The sequence below is a fragment of the Pleurodeles waltl genome, chromosome 6 (genome assembly GCF_031143425.1).
Source record: "Pleurodeles waltl isolate 20211129_DDA chromosome 6, aPleWal1.hap1.20221129, whole genome shotgun sequence".
Lineage (NCBI taxonomy): Eukaryota > Metazoa > Chordata > Amphibia > Caudata > Salamandridae > Pleurodeles > Pleurodeles waltl.
In genome coordinates, this window is record NC_090445.1 from 202,562,671 (window position 1) to 202,577,521 (window position 14,851).

General features: G+C 42.6%; 1 protein-coding gene across 1 annotated transcript in view; it reads left to right on the forward strand.

The window, feature by feature from the left end:
• The window catches only part of ITGA3 (integrin subunit alpha 3), a 243,795-nt gene that overhangs the window by 105,033 nt on the left and 123,911 nt on the right, over positions 1-14,851 (forward strand). The window contains exons 2-3 of the mRNA XM_069237816.1: positions 9,149-9,276; positions 13,824-13,903. Of these exons, the coding sequence (XP_069093917.1) occupies positions 9,149-9,276; positions 13,824-13,903 (208 nt within the window). The remainder of the gene's footprint in view (positions 1-9,148; positions 9,277-13,823; positions 13,904-14,851) is intronic.

Sequence of the window (14,851 nt, forward strand, 5' to 3'; positions counted from 1 at the left end):
TTTTCTGGGAATGCATCTCGCCCCTTGCTTACCATTGGCTTTGTGGTTTCTAACAAACATTTCCTGGCTTCCTATTTTCTTGCTTTATTTGCTTTAGGCTGTCCAGCTTGAGTTGTCCCTCCGCCCATCTTGTTTACAGAAAGCGAGTTTGTGGTAGAATACAGTAAACAGGCCTTTAAATGCATTCACTGCGCATTCAAAGACAGAGGTCAAACGTCAATCTGTGTCTTCTGAGGGAGCTTGGTGTGTTTTTAATTCTCTGACTTCAAAGTGAGTACATTTGTGTGAAAACCCTGCCGAGTGTCCATGTAAGAGGAGAGGGTGTACGATTTTTTTCTTCTAGCACACAACAAAATAAATGAATTGTGCTGATGTTTCAGAATATATCAGAATTAGAACAAATGAAGCATAGTTTTATGTAATTCGGAAGTGTGGTGGAAACAAATATTTGAATATGATCAAAATACATCAATACACTAGGTGACATTTACCCACATTATCATTTGTGTGCAGTAAAACCCTATTTCGGTGCAAATTTTATTGGTCATTTTAATTGAAAATGTGTTGTCTCTAATGGCAGTACATATTCCACACTACACCACTCAACTCTATGCCCTTCCACTCTATGCTACATCATTCCATTCTCTGATACTCTAATCTACAACATGGCACTCCACTCTATGCTCCTCCACTCTAAGACACTCTACAACACATCATGCGACTTCACGCAACTCCATTCTACGCCACTCACTCCACAACATGCCACTCCACTATACCCCTCCACACCACATACCCCACTTCCCTCTACCCATCTCTACTCCAATGTATCCCACTCCAGTGTACCCCAGTCTATCCATCTCTACTCCAATGTATCCCACTCCAGTGTACCCCAGTCTATCCCACCCCACTCCATTTGGTTAGAATCTATCCCAATTTACTCCACTCCAATCTATAACTCTCCACTCAACCCAATCTACCCCACCAGTTTACACCCTCCACTGCAATCTACCCCACTCTAACTCAATGTACCTCACTCTAGTCTACTCCAGTCCACTCCCCTATGATCCAATCTACCCCACTCCAACTACAATCTACCCTACTCCAATATACTTCAATCCTCTCTACCCCAGTCTACCTCACTCCACTCCAATCTCCTCCACTCCACCCAAATCTACAGCACTCCACTCAAATGTACCCCACTCTGCTCCAATCTACCACAGTCCAACCCACTCCCCTCCAGTCTACCAAACTCCACTGTACCCACTCTGTCCCAGTCCAATTTACCACACTCCATTCCAATTTACCACACTCCACTCCATACTCCACCTCAATCTATCCATGTTCGTTCCACTCTAATCTACCCAACTCCCCACAATCTACCCCATTCCAATCTACTCCACTTCACTCCATTCCACCACACTCTAATCCACTCCACTCTGCCAAAATCTACCCCACTACACTTCATCCAATCTACCCCACTCCAATCTGCCACACTCCACTCTATTGTAGCCTACCTCACCCAATCTAACCCGCTCCACTACAATCAAGTCTACCCTACCCCACTCCACCCCAATCTACCCCTCCCCAATTTACTACTCTCCAATCTACCCCACTCCAATCTATCCTATCTACTCCACTCTGCCTGACTCCACTCCAGTGTACCCCACTCCACTCTACCACAGTCTGCCCCAATTCATCCACTCCACTCCTCCTCAGTCCACTCCAATCTACCCCAATATATCCCACTCCACTCTACCCAAATCTACTCTACCCTACTCCAATCTACCCCACTCTAATCTACTTCACTCCCATCTACTCCACTCCACCTTAATGTACCCTAATTCAATCAACCCCACTCCAGTCTACCATGCTAATCTACCCAACTCCCCTACTCCAATCTACCACACCCCACTCCAAACTACCTCATTCCACCCCACTCATTCTACCCCACGCCACTCTGTGCCAATCTACCCCTCTCCATTCTACCCCATTCCACTCTACCCCAGGCTACCCAACTCCAGTCTACCCCACCCTATGCCACTAACTTTTAGCAATGGTGAAGAGCAGCCACACTGGTGTACATAATGGCTAAAACACATTGCCAAATCCAACAGCTGCCGCATAGGCAAGGCCTATTGGCTTTGCCAATGCTTGTAAATTTTGTGGTCCTCATTTCGGGTTTTTCCCCCCAGTAATGGCCTGACTAACGATCAGAAGTAATTCGAGCTTCAGGTGTCGCAGCTCCCCGGCACACTTGTGTTCACTATGCTGTGACAGTATGAAGTATGGTACTGTTGAGGGGGCACCCTGAGTATAGTTACTGGTGGTAAGTCTTTCAGAATATTTGCTTCTGTCATTATGGTATATTGATCACAAAGATACTTTGTTATTGAAGACAAGTCATCACACTTTGCTGTCTGAGTTTTTTGTGTCACAGAAACAGTTACCAGGGCATGACATTCTGTGGTGTGTCATTCACACAAAACAAAACTGTGCCGAGTGATGCATGCCAGGGATCAGAGAAGCCATCTTCCATACTAGACGCATTCTCCCAGTGGAAGGACCACTTACAAACCACTGATCTATTACTGTAGTGTTTGTAACCAACCAAGAAGCCAGAAGTATCTCAGAACATGCCAGTACCAAGGGGTAAATCAGTGGGCATTGCTTGTTTCACGTTGTGCTTTTATGACATTAATTTACAAGGTGTAAAATTGAATAGATTGTGCTATTTTCCAGCAAGAGATACCCTTTGGCTTCACTTGAAGCATTACGTCAAGGCAGAGCATTAATCCTTCCTCCAGGTCAGTTTTAAGACGCATGTAAGTCAGGTGGAATATAAGCTCAATGATGTGAACAACTCGATCAAAAGCAGGTTACTGAGCCGCCAAAGGGTCCTCCCAGTGGCGTAGCGTGGGGGTGCAGGGGCGGCCGGCCGCACTGGGCGCAACCCTGGGGGGGGCGCGCTCGCACTCGCGAGTGCTAAAATCCACGGGTTAGGGGGCGCAAATTACTTGCCTTGCCCCCGGTGCTGACAACCCACGCTACGCCACTGGGTCCTCCGCTGTAAGATAGGGTTTGAAAAAATACTTTAATAAACTGATACAAACCTTTGATCTCCGTTTGTTGATTCTTTTGATTTTGTTATGATTGCCTTGAAATAGATCCTACTGAAGTCTTAGTTGTGCGATCTGGTTTCCAATGTAAAGATCTTGAAACTCCTTACTGAAATAGTTCCATTCTATGAAATGTCTTCACATGCTGTCCAGCCAAGGAACATATCTTTTAGGTCTCAAGCTTTTTTTGGAGGGCAAATTCTCCTTGGTCATCAATTACGGTCGTGGCACAGTAGGATTCTGTCATTTAAGTGTCACATTTGCTAGGATTCAATATTTGTAAACAGAATGGTTTAATCTTTTTTTCAAATGATCTTCTCTTCAGGCACGCAGTAACACAGCATTTCCCTAACTGTAGGTTGTGACCCACTGTTGGGTTATGAACCGGTTTTTGGTGGGCCGGGATAGTCAAAACAATAAATAAAGGTGCCTTTAAATTCAGCGTTTATCTCGTCACATTTGCTGTGCTTGAAAGACAGAGGTCAAATGTCAGGCAGTGTCTTCTGACAAATTGCTGCCTACGTTTTTTTTAATAGCGTTTACAAACTCCTCTTACTTTGTGGTCAGAGAAAGAAAATTGACTTTTCTGACAACCTTGCTGGAATACAGGGAGTGTGAATGGAAATGCTGTAGGATGTCATTGTTTTACATCACACAAGGAAATGTAAATACCTATAAACGAACTGTACACATTCAGCAGTTAGGAAAGAAAAAATGAAGCACATTTTTTGTAATTCTGAAGTGTGCTTGAAACAACAGATTTTAATAGAATCAAAAAAAAAACAAGACACTTTAATTGATGATGCACAAATAACTATTCACTGAAACCTGATTTCCACACATTATCACTTGTGTGCAATATTGGTTTAACAGTAAAACTGTATGTCTTTGCAGATTTAGTGATCACTCCCATGATGCTTTCATTATATTCACCCACCCCCTCATGTTCAATAAAGCTTATCTTTCTCAAAATTGGGTCACTGTTCTAAAAAATAAATTGGTAGGCACTGCTTTAGGAAAACATTTAGATCCCTCATGGATTTGTAATGAGCAGAGAAAACACCTGGTACATTTTTTTTGGATATCACGTTACATGAAGCTTAATAGTTATACTTCATAAGGGCGCCATTACAGCTCCACCTCCCAGTACAGTTGACAAGATCTCCTGTTTGAGGTACATGAAAAAGGTTTGGGGAAAATTAGCCACTTTCAGCCCAACTGGTTGTGGAGAGGCAAAGGATAAGTGAAATATGTGCCTTTAAGATGTGGTAGAGATAATGCTCCTGCCAACAATGTTGATTGGTGTTGCAATTATTATTTCAATATTTTGATATAAATCTATAGCAGTAGGCAGGATCCCTGCCTTTAAAGCCCTGATAGGTTCTTATCATGTCACTATTCAGGTGACTCTGCTTACTGTTATTACACTCTTTCGATGTAGACATGCACAACACACAGCTGACCCACTGCCTAGCTTTGCACTCTGAATGTATGAAAGCAAGAAATCCAAACACGACCATGCAATAATAAATGTTGTGGCACAGAGTTCAGCAGAGAGCTCTACAACAGTATATCGCACACCACTGTTTCACACGACCACCACTGCACCAAAAGTGACACTGAGTGCTGGTACTGCATTGCTTTCACTGAATGATATTCATAACTTAGTAAAGCCTTCTTAGATATTTAACATACTATTTGCATTGCTCCCAGATACTCAGAACATTTCATCAGAACACACCAGACAGAATTTATCACATGCATCTAATGCTGACAAGATTAGTTGATGCTTGGATAACATTTTTATATTTTTAAGTTGTCTATAGGACATCATGAGTGCCATAGAAGTTCGATATTGAATGCAGGGCATTACCAGTCTTCAGTGAATGAGACAAACCCAGCAGTATTGATAAGCTGTAATCTGAACAGGCTGTAACTATCGATAAAAGGACTGCAAACTCGCTTTGTTCTCGTGTCACTAGGAGGAGAGCTCCAGAAGTTGGTGGCAGCCCCTGAAAACGATTGGTGTTAAGCACAGGTGGTTCTGGATTGAAGACATTAAACATGAGCGTATCCTTGCTTCGTAGACCCTTTTGCCATCAGTGATTGGGAATGGGTACCCGAGGTATGAGAGTGCATTAAGATGTAGGGCCTTGGAAGTGGGGCACCTCAATTTGAACTTGTTCTTGCCTCAGTAGGAAGCCATTGTAATTCGGCGAGGATAGGGGAGATGCGATAGTACCATTTCAGATCAATAGCATGAAAGGTGGCTTTTAAAGGATTAAGTGTGGATTGTGGCAACCCCACCGTGACTGCATTGCCAAAGTCCGGTTTTGATATGACCAGTGCATGTGCAGTAACTTTGAGATGGGCAGGTGTGTGAATAGTTTTTATTTTCTTAATTGCCTGTGGGTGGAATTTAGCTTCTTTTGTGATTCGAAAGTGTTGTGGGTGGATCAGCCGCATGGAGGTCGTGGCAGGGGGTGGGTTGGGGGTGTGACATCCATCCTTAAGAGGGTCAGGGTTGAAGCTGTTCTTGAGGTTTGGTGAGAATAGTATAGTATACTTTATAGTATAATATATAGTACTATATAGTATAGTTTTTATGATTTGAGTTGCAGATAATTGCCATCCTTGTTTGTAACTTGTTGAGATATGAATGCTTTGTGATATTGTCTTGAATCAGTGAGGTAATAAGGTAGATCTAGGTGCCATCGGCATATTGGTATACAAGACTTATGTACCACTGCAAGCAGATCTAATTTCCTAGGTGTGCATGTTGAATAGTTCGGGTTCCAATAGGCAATCCTGAGGAACCCACAGGACACTAACAAGGAGATTGAGGTATGACCACTGACTTTTTACTTATTGGGTTCTCTTTGAAAGATGGAGGAGATTCAGTTGTCCATTGTGCCACATGCCACAGATTCCAGTGTGGTGTGCAAGGGTGTCTGAGTTGTAGGAATGATTGTTTTTGTGCAGGAAGTTACACCTTCCTGCACAAAAACAATCAATGGAGGCATTTTCTTCCATGTGTGCTTCAGAATGCAGCACACATAGAAAGAGGAAAAAGCGAGGAGAAATACAGTTATTTCTCCCCGGCGTAGGCTTTTGACACATTCCCAGGTTTACAAATCCTTGTAAATCTGGGAATGCATCAAAATCCATGGGTGTTGCGTGGTAACACCCACCCCAATGCACATGGAACACCTCTTTGGCACAGAGTAAGGCAACGGAGCGACTTGCACTGCATTGCCTTACTCCATATCTACAAGGCCATGAAAAGCTAAGCAGAGTGGCTTTGCATGCCCTTGTAGATATGGGTCTGCAGCCTACGTCACCGGTGCGTCATGAAAAATAACACACTGGCGGCACAAGCCGCTTGTACATATGCCCCTGCATCTCTGATTTGTTGGTGATTTTCAATCCCCAAAAATTGTATTACTTACAATACTTCTGGTTTAAAATTAAAATGTCATTCTTATTTTTTTATTTTTTTACATGCTTAAAAATACTCCGGTCTGGAATGAACATTTACTGTCTAAGAAGTGAAAATGCCCGTACTTGAAAACCTTATTAAAGTAGGGAAATTATGAAATATGTTAAACTATAAACGTATGTAAGATGCTGTTGAGACTTGCCAAGTGAGGGTCACCTGAAACCTCCAAGTCTGTCTGCTTCAGCTAGCCCTGGCGGTGTGGACTCGAGACCCGCCCTAACCTTCTCATCTCTGATCTGCAGACCCCAAGCTGCAGATCTTTGAACTCTGCTACCCTGGCCATGCTTTTACTGTCTTGAGGCCCTCAAACTTTATGAAAGACGTAATTTTCCTGTTAAATCTCTTACTTTCTGCTGTTCCAAAGGTTGATGGGTTTCCAAGGAAATTGAAAATATTTTTTTTTCGTTGGGTCTGCCCCTCCATGTTGCTTTTAGTCTTGTAGTATTTGTATAGCTTTGGGTGAACATTGTGCCTTATAAACATACACATTTACCATTCGTTCAGAACATTACTTTGGACGCCACCCAAACTGTATTTGTCCATTTGCACTAATATTGGTTCTTACGCCAGCAGAACAGTCGTATTTCCAACTTGAAAAACACTTTCTGGTGTAAACAAGAAAATAGCTTGCACTTCTGGACATGCAGACTGACCAGACCTCTCGATGCGGAATCCAGGGCCGGCACGTTTTAAGCCTGAACTTATGGGGGGCATCTCTGCGTTCCTATTGTATTTATGTGTGACATTTGCATGTCTGTGTGACACCTTGAGTGTAACTTCATAAGGGATTTCATTGTTGACTGAAACGTAGACAGTTCGGCTGGGCAAAGTATTAGCCAGTAATATACTTACCACAGGCATTGCTACAAGCTGTAGCAGAAACTTACCCAGCAGGAGAGTGACACATGAGTGGGTGTCATGGGGCTAGTAGACTGCCCCGTACCTTTCCAGTTTTCAGCTTCTTCGTTTGAGGAGCTCACCAGTTAGATTTGTTTCTTTGAATCCTGGTTCCATTGTTTCTGAATTTATAATGGAATAAAAGGACTATAGTACCTGATTGCAATATAAAAGTCTGAATGGGATGCATTGCTTGTGCGTGAAATGTGAGAACCCTGTTGCTCTGGATATCAGACCACTGGTCAGTAATTGGTCACAGAGCAATATCTTTCAGCACCAATTCTTCTTTTTAAGTAGTAAAAACTAGCTGTCCAGCATGGGTTCCCCCCAAGCGTCTGTGTCCATACTTCTAGGCAGCTGCAGCACTCGCTGTGTTCATGATTCTTCGGTATTCCCTTCCTTCTGGCTTTCCCAGTTCGCCCCCCGCTCCACATCGTGTTGGTCTCACCCTATCTCTCCCCTTTCTGCAGCGTTGCCTCCAGGCTGCTGTAACATTCTCCACCTCCTCAGGCTCGTCCAGTGGTCTTCTATTCACGATCCTTCAGTGCTCCCTTCATTCTGGCTCTTCTAATACCCCCCCCTCCATGGTGTGTGTATGCGGTGAATCAAGCGATGTGTGACACATGGATTAGGCCAGACACTACTACTCTTTCTGTTTCCATAAAGGTTAGCATGTTCTAGGATCACTATACTTCGAGTTATTTTAAAACTTTTATCACATTCTTAGGCTAGTATTATGAGGATCAGACTAGGTTTACTTGAGTAGTGCATTTGAATTATTAACTGTATACATGTTCTCTGTGTGGGTAAACAAGATGCGTAGTTGGCATTTCAGCCTGTTACCTGAGGCCAGTTTGGGATCAGGTGAGATGTGCATTGGAACGTAGTGTGTAAGCCAGGGTTTGCGTTGGTGCACCCTTCGCACAAGATGAGCATGGGCTCAGCAGGCCCAGTGCCTTGAGCTGAGGCTTCAATTGTAACCTCCTCTTGGTGTTGGGCAGAGGGTATAGTGGGTGGGTGGCCTTTCCACCACAGTAGGGCCCTGTCCCTCGGTGAAGGGCAGGGGATATGTAGCTAAATAAGTGAATGTCATGCAGTGTTCTTGAACATTTGCTATTTTTTGGTGTTAAAGACCTGGGGGGCACAAGCGAGGTGTAAACGGGCTGCCAGCAACAAACTTCACAGTGTTCTAAATTTACTGTGTGGAATAAATATTTTATTTGTTTATCTCTTTTCGCTTCACAGAGCTTAAGAAAAAGTCCAGCAAAGGTTTAAGAGTGTCTGATCCGTGCCAGATTTTCAGGATAACCACCGACTGTTCAAATGAGCTCTATTCAGGTTCAGTTTATGTAAAAGTATCTTAGTTGGCTATCCTGAAAATCTGGAATGTTTCTGGTCGTGCTAGAGCCGTATTTGACACTATCGCTATCGATAAATTACAAGTGGTACTGGTGCAGCATTGTTTTAATCATTTTATTAACCCCAGATCAAAGATCAACAGAGCGTCATACAGGTTGCAGTACTTCAGGCTCTCCACTATTTCCATAAAAGAGACAATTAGTGACTATCATGGGAAAATCTCTAAGGATCAACTTGTTGTTTTTGATTCTAACACATCTTTGGTTCTTCTACACAGGCTCTTGACTGGAGCACCACAGGATGTGGCACCACCCAACACTAACGCGAACAGGACTGGCGCCATGTACTACTGCCCTATAACAGCATTGACAGACGACTGCCAGAGAGTGGACTTGGAAGAGAAAAGTCAGTGAAGTATCTGAATTGGGTATTATCAAAGACACTGTAGGTTATGTGAGGAATGTTTGGAAATAGTCTAACCATTGCCAACGCTCAGGGTAAGATTCCAACCTGTTGTTTTTTAGCCCACCATTGCACCTCAAATTAGACCCAGCCATATGCAAATCAGCCTTGATCCTGCTCTAAAAGAAATATTCCAGCCCAAGCTGCTAAAACAGGTCCTTTCTGAACTGGTGCACCACCAACCCAAAGCTGGTTTCAGCCTATTTGAGCCTCTTCAATCAGGTGCAGTGCGGTTGCAGTGGCACATTAAGCTCAACATCCATGTCTATTCATAATCTTGGCCAATTAGGGCATTGCATCAAACACATAAACAGAGATAGGAGGTAAATAGTCCAACTAATCATGCAGGGTAGCATTCTAAACCACTGTTATTTTGCCAACCATGCTGCCTCATATTAGCACTTTTCTCATAAACAGTGGTTAGTAAAAATGGCCTTATCTGTTTACATAACCACTCCCACAATGATGTTCCAGCCATACAAACTTTTTAATTCGGTCATCATGGTTGTTCTATAGATTCTATTTATGTATACGTTTGCATTTTAAAAAAAAATAAGGTAGCAGATTTTAAAGGAAGTGATTATTGGGCAAATGAAGCATGTTTGAGCTTTTTGGCAATATCTGCATCTGAGAATGTTATTTCCCTTATTATGAGCGTTCCTAGAATGCTCAAAGCAATCCTTTACCTCTTACATCTCCAACATCTTGCCACAATACCAGGCTGCAGATGGTATTCATATTGGTTATATTGAAGGATAAAATAGCCTGGTACACAACACGAAATGTACATCGTTGTATCCAAATTAATGTAAAGCATAACCGTTTAAAAATTAAGAGTGAAGGGAGAGTCTCACCTCAATCGTGGTTTGACCAGTCCAGCAAGATATTAAAAACAGATTTGCGTACAATAGTGAAAAATATAAACAAGGTTCTTCTAATTTAACAAAAGAAAAAGTCTGTATTTTAAGAAACAAATATAAATCAAAAGAAAACTTTTTTTTTTTTTCTTTTTTTTTTTTATAATCGCTAAGAAATGACAGAGGTAAGTTCATCAGGTGATCATCAGAAGTTCTGGAAAATAGTAAATAGTGTGAGCAGCGACTGTCCAGGGTCATCTCCATGTACGACTGCGAAAGATACGTCGACGGCCTATTTTAGCAACTTAGAATTACTCATGGGAGACTATGTAAAACTGGTGAGCAATATAACTGATGTCCCCCAGTATGATTGGTTTTCTCAGGAAATAATCCAGCCCACAATTATATATTTAATGTGGAGTAGAGCTGCTGGGCCAGAAGATATTCCGTCTGTTGTCATTAAGTCTAACACTGAATGTTGGGCAGGTATATTTCTGCACCTGTTTCAATAGAACTCCGGGTTATTCCCTGGTAATTGAAAGGGCTCTTTGGCTAAACCGATTTTGAAAAAAACCAATGGAAGATTGCCATGGAATCATAGAGTATTCAGTCTATTAGATGTTGCGGAAAAAGTCTTCTCCACATCTTTAGTAACCTGGAAGAATGTGTGTCAGTAAAAAGCCTCCACCTGATTGAACGCGGAGTATGCTGGGAGGGTCACTCCACTCCGATCACTGTTTGGCGTATCATTAAGAAATATTTATCAGTGAATCAGAGATTTTGCTATTCTTTTGTCGAGTTCTGTACAGCCTTTGATACAATGGAAAGAGGACGGCTCTGGGAGAAACTAAGAGACTGAATCTTTTATTTTTCATACCATCTTTGGATAGAGAAGACTGGGCACATGTAAAATTGGAGCCCTCAGATGGTTATCTGGTAGAATTAATATGAATGGCTTACGTCAAGTTTGTGTATTTGCACCTTCTCTTTTTACCCTCTATGTGTAAGACTTGCCAGCTGCTATAAAAGCAACACATTCTTTTTCACCAAAGGTGGGGTCCCATCATATTCCTTGTCTCCTTTATGCGGATGATCCAATATTATTGTATTACACAGCTATTGGCCAGCAGAGGAAATATGACGCTTCAGGCACACATGGCAGGGAAAACTTTATAAAAAGAAATTTAGACAAAGCAAAGATTATGATATTTGAGTAACTAAGCCAAAATGGTTACTGGATGAACTATTACTTAAAATGGTAAATTCATATAAGTACCTATGGATGTTGTTTTAAAAAAAACTTGAAATGGGTCAAACATATGAAAATAACAAGGGCAAGAGCCCTGTTACAAACTGTGTGTTAAAATAAATATTATCATACATATGGGGAGGGGGGTCATTAGCTCCTCTTGTGAAAGCTTATGAAGGTAAAATCCTGCCATCGGCCCTCTATGGAGCAGAGGTTCTGCTTTTATAAGCCAGGAACATCTGGGAGGCTGTAAAGAGTGTAGTGTTGAAACACATTTTGGTCTGCCTAAGTGCACCATAGTTCGAAGTGAACAGTGATAATTTAATCTTACATCTTGGTACCTTATGACAGGCTCACGTCTTTTAAGCTTCCTTAATAAGTTGTCCTTTTGAGAAGGGGCATAAAAAATATTGGAATTATGCTGGGAAGAAATTCCCCTGTGTGAAATGCTATGGACGTTATCAAAATAGCCAATAAAATTAAAACTGTGCATAGTACTCATGGCACAATAAGAACATGGTTACCATTTCCCAACAAACTCACCCGGAGAGAATCCACCTTCAACGCCTCCCAAAAGTTGAATATGAAATACATTCTTAAGAAACCCTCCATAATGTTTACAGTTAACAGTCTTTCAGGCAGAGGTTTTCCCAGCCACTTGACAAATCTTCTAAACCCCAAAATGTGCCCAGAATTACTCAAAATGCAACTTGCTTGCAATCCAGATTTCTCTCAACTTGAATGGTACGATAGGACTATGTATAATAATGGAATGGTAAATGTTTTTTAAAAATGTAATGTTATATCTCCTTTGTTCTTATTGATCGCCGTTTTAACATAGCCACTAGTAGAAATCGTTTAAAACCTTTTTATTTTTTTTATTTTTTTTTTAAATATCAGATTTGGTCAAGGCATGAGGCAATTGCATTTCTGGCTAATATGCATTTATATGATGTTGCCTTGGGCACCACACTTAGGCCCTCATTTTGAATCTGGTGGTCCATGGACCGCCAGACTCACGGTGGCGGGACCGTGGCGGAAACGCCACAGTGGAAATGCTTTCAGGCTGCCGCCACCAGGCTGCCTGGCGGTGGCGTCGTTTCAAACTCAACAGGGCAGCACTGCAAGCAGCGTTGCCCTGGGGATTATGAGTCCCATTCCACCAGCCTTTCCATGGCGGTTAACACTGCCATGGAAAGGCTGGCGGAATGGGTGAGTCGGGGGGGCCCCGGGGGTCTCCTGCACTGCCCATGCTCTTGTCCTGGGTAGTGCAGGGCCCCCACTGCACAGCCCCATCGTGCATTTCACTGCCCGAATTACGGGCAGTAAAATGCGCGACGAGTGCTGCTGCACCCGCTGCACTGCCACATTGGCGCCGGCTCCAAATGGAGCCGGCATAAATGTAAAGACAATGTTTCCCGCTGGGCCGGTGGGCGGAAACACCGTTTGCGCCCACCAGCCCAGTGTGAACATTATTATAGGGCTGGCAGGGGCTTTGCCGTGCTGGCGGTCTTCCGTCGGCGCGGTTGACGGCGGGGAATCCTGCCATCATTAAAATGAGGGCCTTAATTATTAGACATCAAGGGCCAGTTTTTAATGATGTTTAAAATGTTGTACTTGTATGTATTCTAATATGATGATTTATGTGATTTCTGTATGTTTTCATTGATATTTGTTTTATGGACATGTGTCTTAATAAACTTATTTATTTTAAACAGCAGGGACAGTATTGATTAGCATAAGGTGGGCACAGTGGGTGAAAAACAATGGGTTGGAACACTACCCTAAGTGATACCAGTGGTTAGATTTTTTGCAAGCATTCCTCCCATCACTTTTTGTGTAGGTTTGGAGGTGGTTGCAAGAGGGATGATGTTTCTGCCTTATGTTTCAAATTCACATACATCAAAACTATTTGGGAAATTTTGGGCAAATCATCTCACATTCAGCACAACCCTTCCTGGATGGAGCATATCATGACATAATAGAGAAAGAATGGTCCTTTGGGCTGGACCTTGCATTGAGGTAATGGTTTCAAGTAAGAACTGTGACCATATTTTGGTGTTGCCTCGTTCCATCCCATGCAGGAATGCTGTAACATGGTTGGGGACCTCCATCCCATATGGAATAGGACTATTTGTGGTTGGATCTTACAATCTTTTATAGAGTATTACTGTTCTTCAGAATAGGGCTGCATCATCTTACATACAGCACATATGGTGCTCGAAGTTTAGCAGCACTATCCCACCAAGACCGTGAACATTGTTTAGGGATAAGTCACTACATCACATAACAAACTGGACTGCTATTCAAGGGTTGTTTAGAACTGTCTCTAAGCAGGTAAAGGCCACATGTCATTACTCACCATTATGCACATGTTCTTTCAGTTGATACCGAGGACAGCATCGTTGAGAACATGTGGCTGGGTGTGACCGTGGCAAGCCAGGCGTCTGCGGGCAGAGTACTGGTAAGTATTGTATGCAGGAATACCATGGCAAAGCTTAGGAAGAGATGGATGCTGTATGGTGAAGCAAGTTTATGAAAGGATGATCTGCAGAATAATTTTGAGCATTCATTGCTCTGTACTAAAATCTGTGTCCTCTTATCTGAACTAAAAGCTTTCCTTACACTTGTACCTGCACTAGGAGCATCCTATGTTGTGTATTAAGAGCTCTCACCATCCCCACATCTTTATTAAGACTTCTCACAATCTTGTTTGTAGTAAGAGACCTCACTGAGTGACCATCCTCCCGTTTGTGCTAAGAACTCTCACCTTCACTCGTCGATACTAAGAACTGTAGCAATGCTTTCACTTTTACTAAGGGGTATCACCATGCAGAACTGCACTAAACACTCACTTTTCTTAGCTATACTAGCGTCTCTAACTCTCTTATCATACTAAGAACTTTCACAATCCTCTCTTGTTACTAAGATCTGTCTCCATCCTTATGAGCACGAAGAACTCTCGCTGTTCTCATCTGCACTAAAAACATTTACTACTTTGTCTGCTCCAAGACATCTTGACAGTAGGTTCTGGGATTAAAATAGGGGTGCGATGGCTTTGCTGGCAATGGTGCTATCTTTGAAAGAGTTTTCATCCAACCATATTCCCCTCTGAACTAAGGACAGCGACCACCCTCTCCTCTGTACTAAGAGCACCATCCTCTTCTGTACCAAGAGCACCAACCACCCACTCCTCTGTAGTAAGAGCACCAGCCATCTTCTCATCTGTACAAAGAGCACCAACCATCCACCTCTTCTCTGAACTAATAGTAGCGACCACTCACTTCTCCGTACTAAGAGCACCATCCATCCTCTGCTCTGTACTAAGAGCACCTACCATCACTTCTGCTGTGCTAAGGGCACCTCTGCTTTGTACAGTGGACCAACTATCATCCCCTCTGTACTAAGAGAA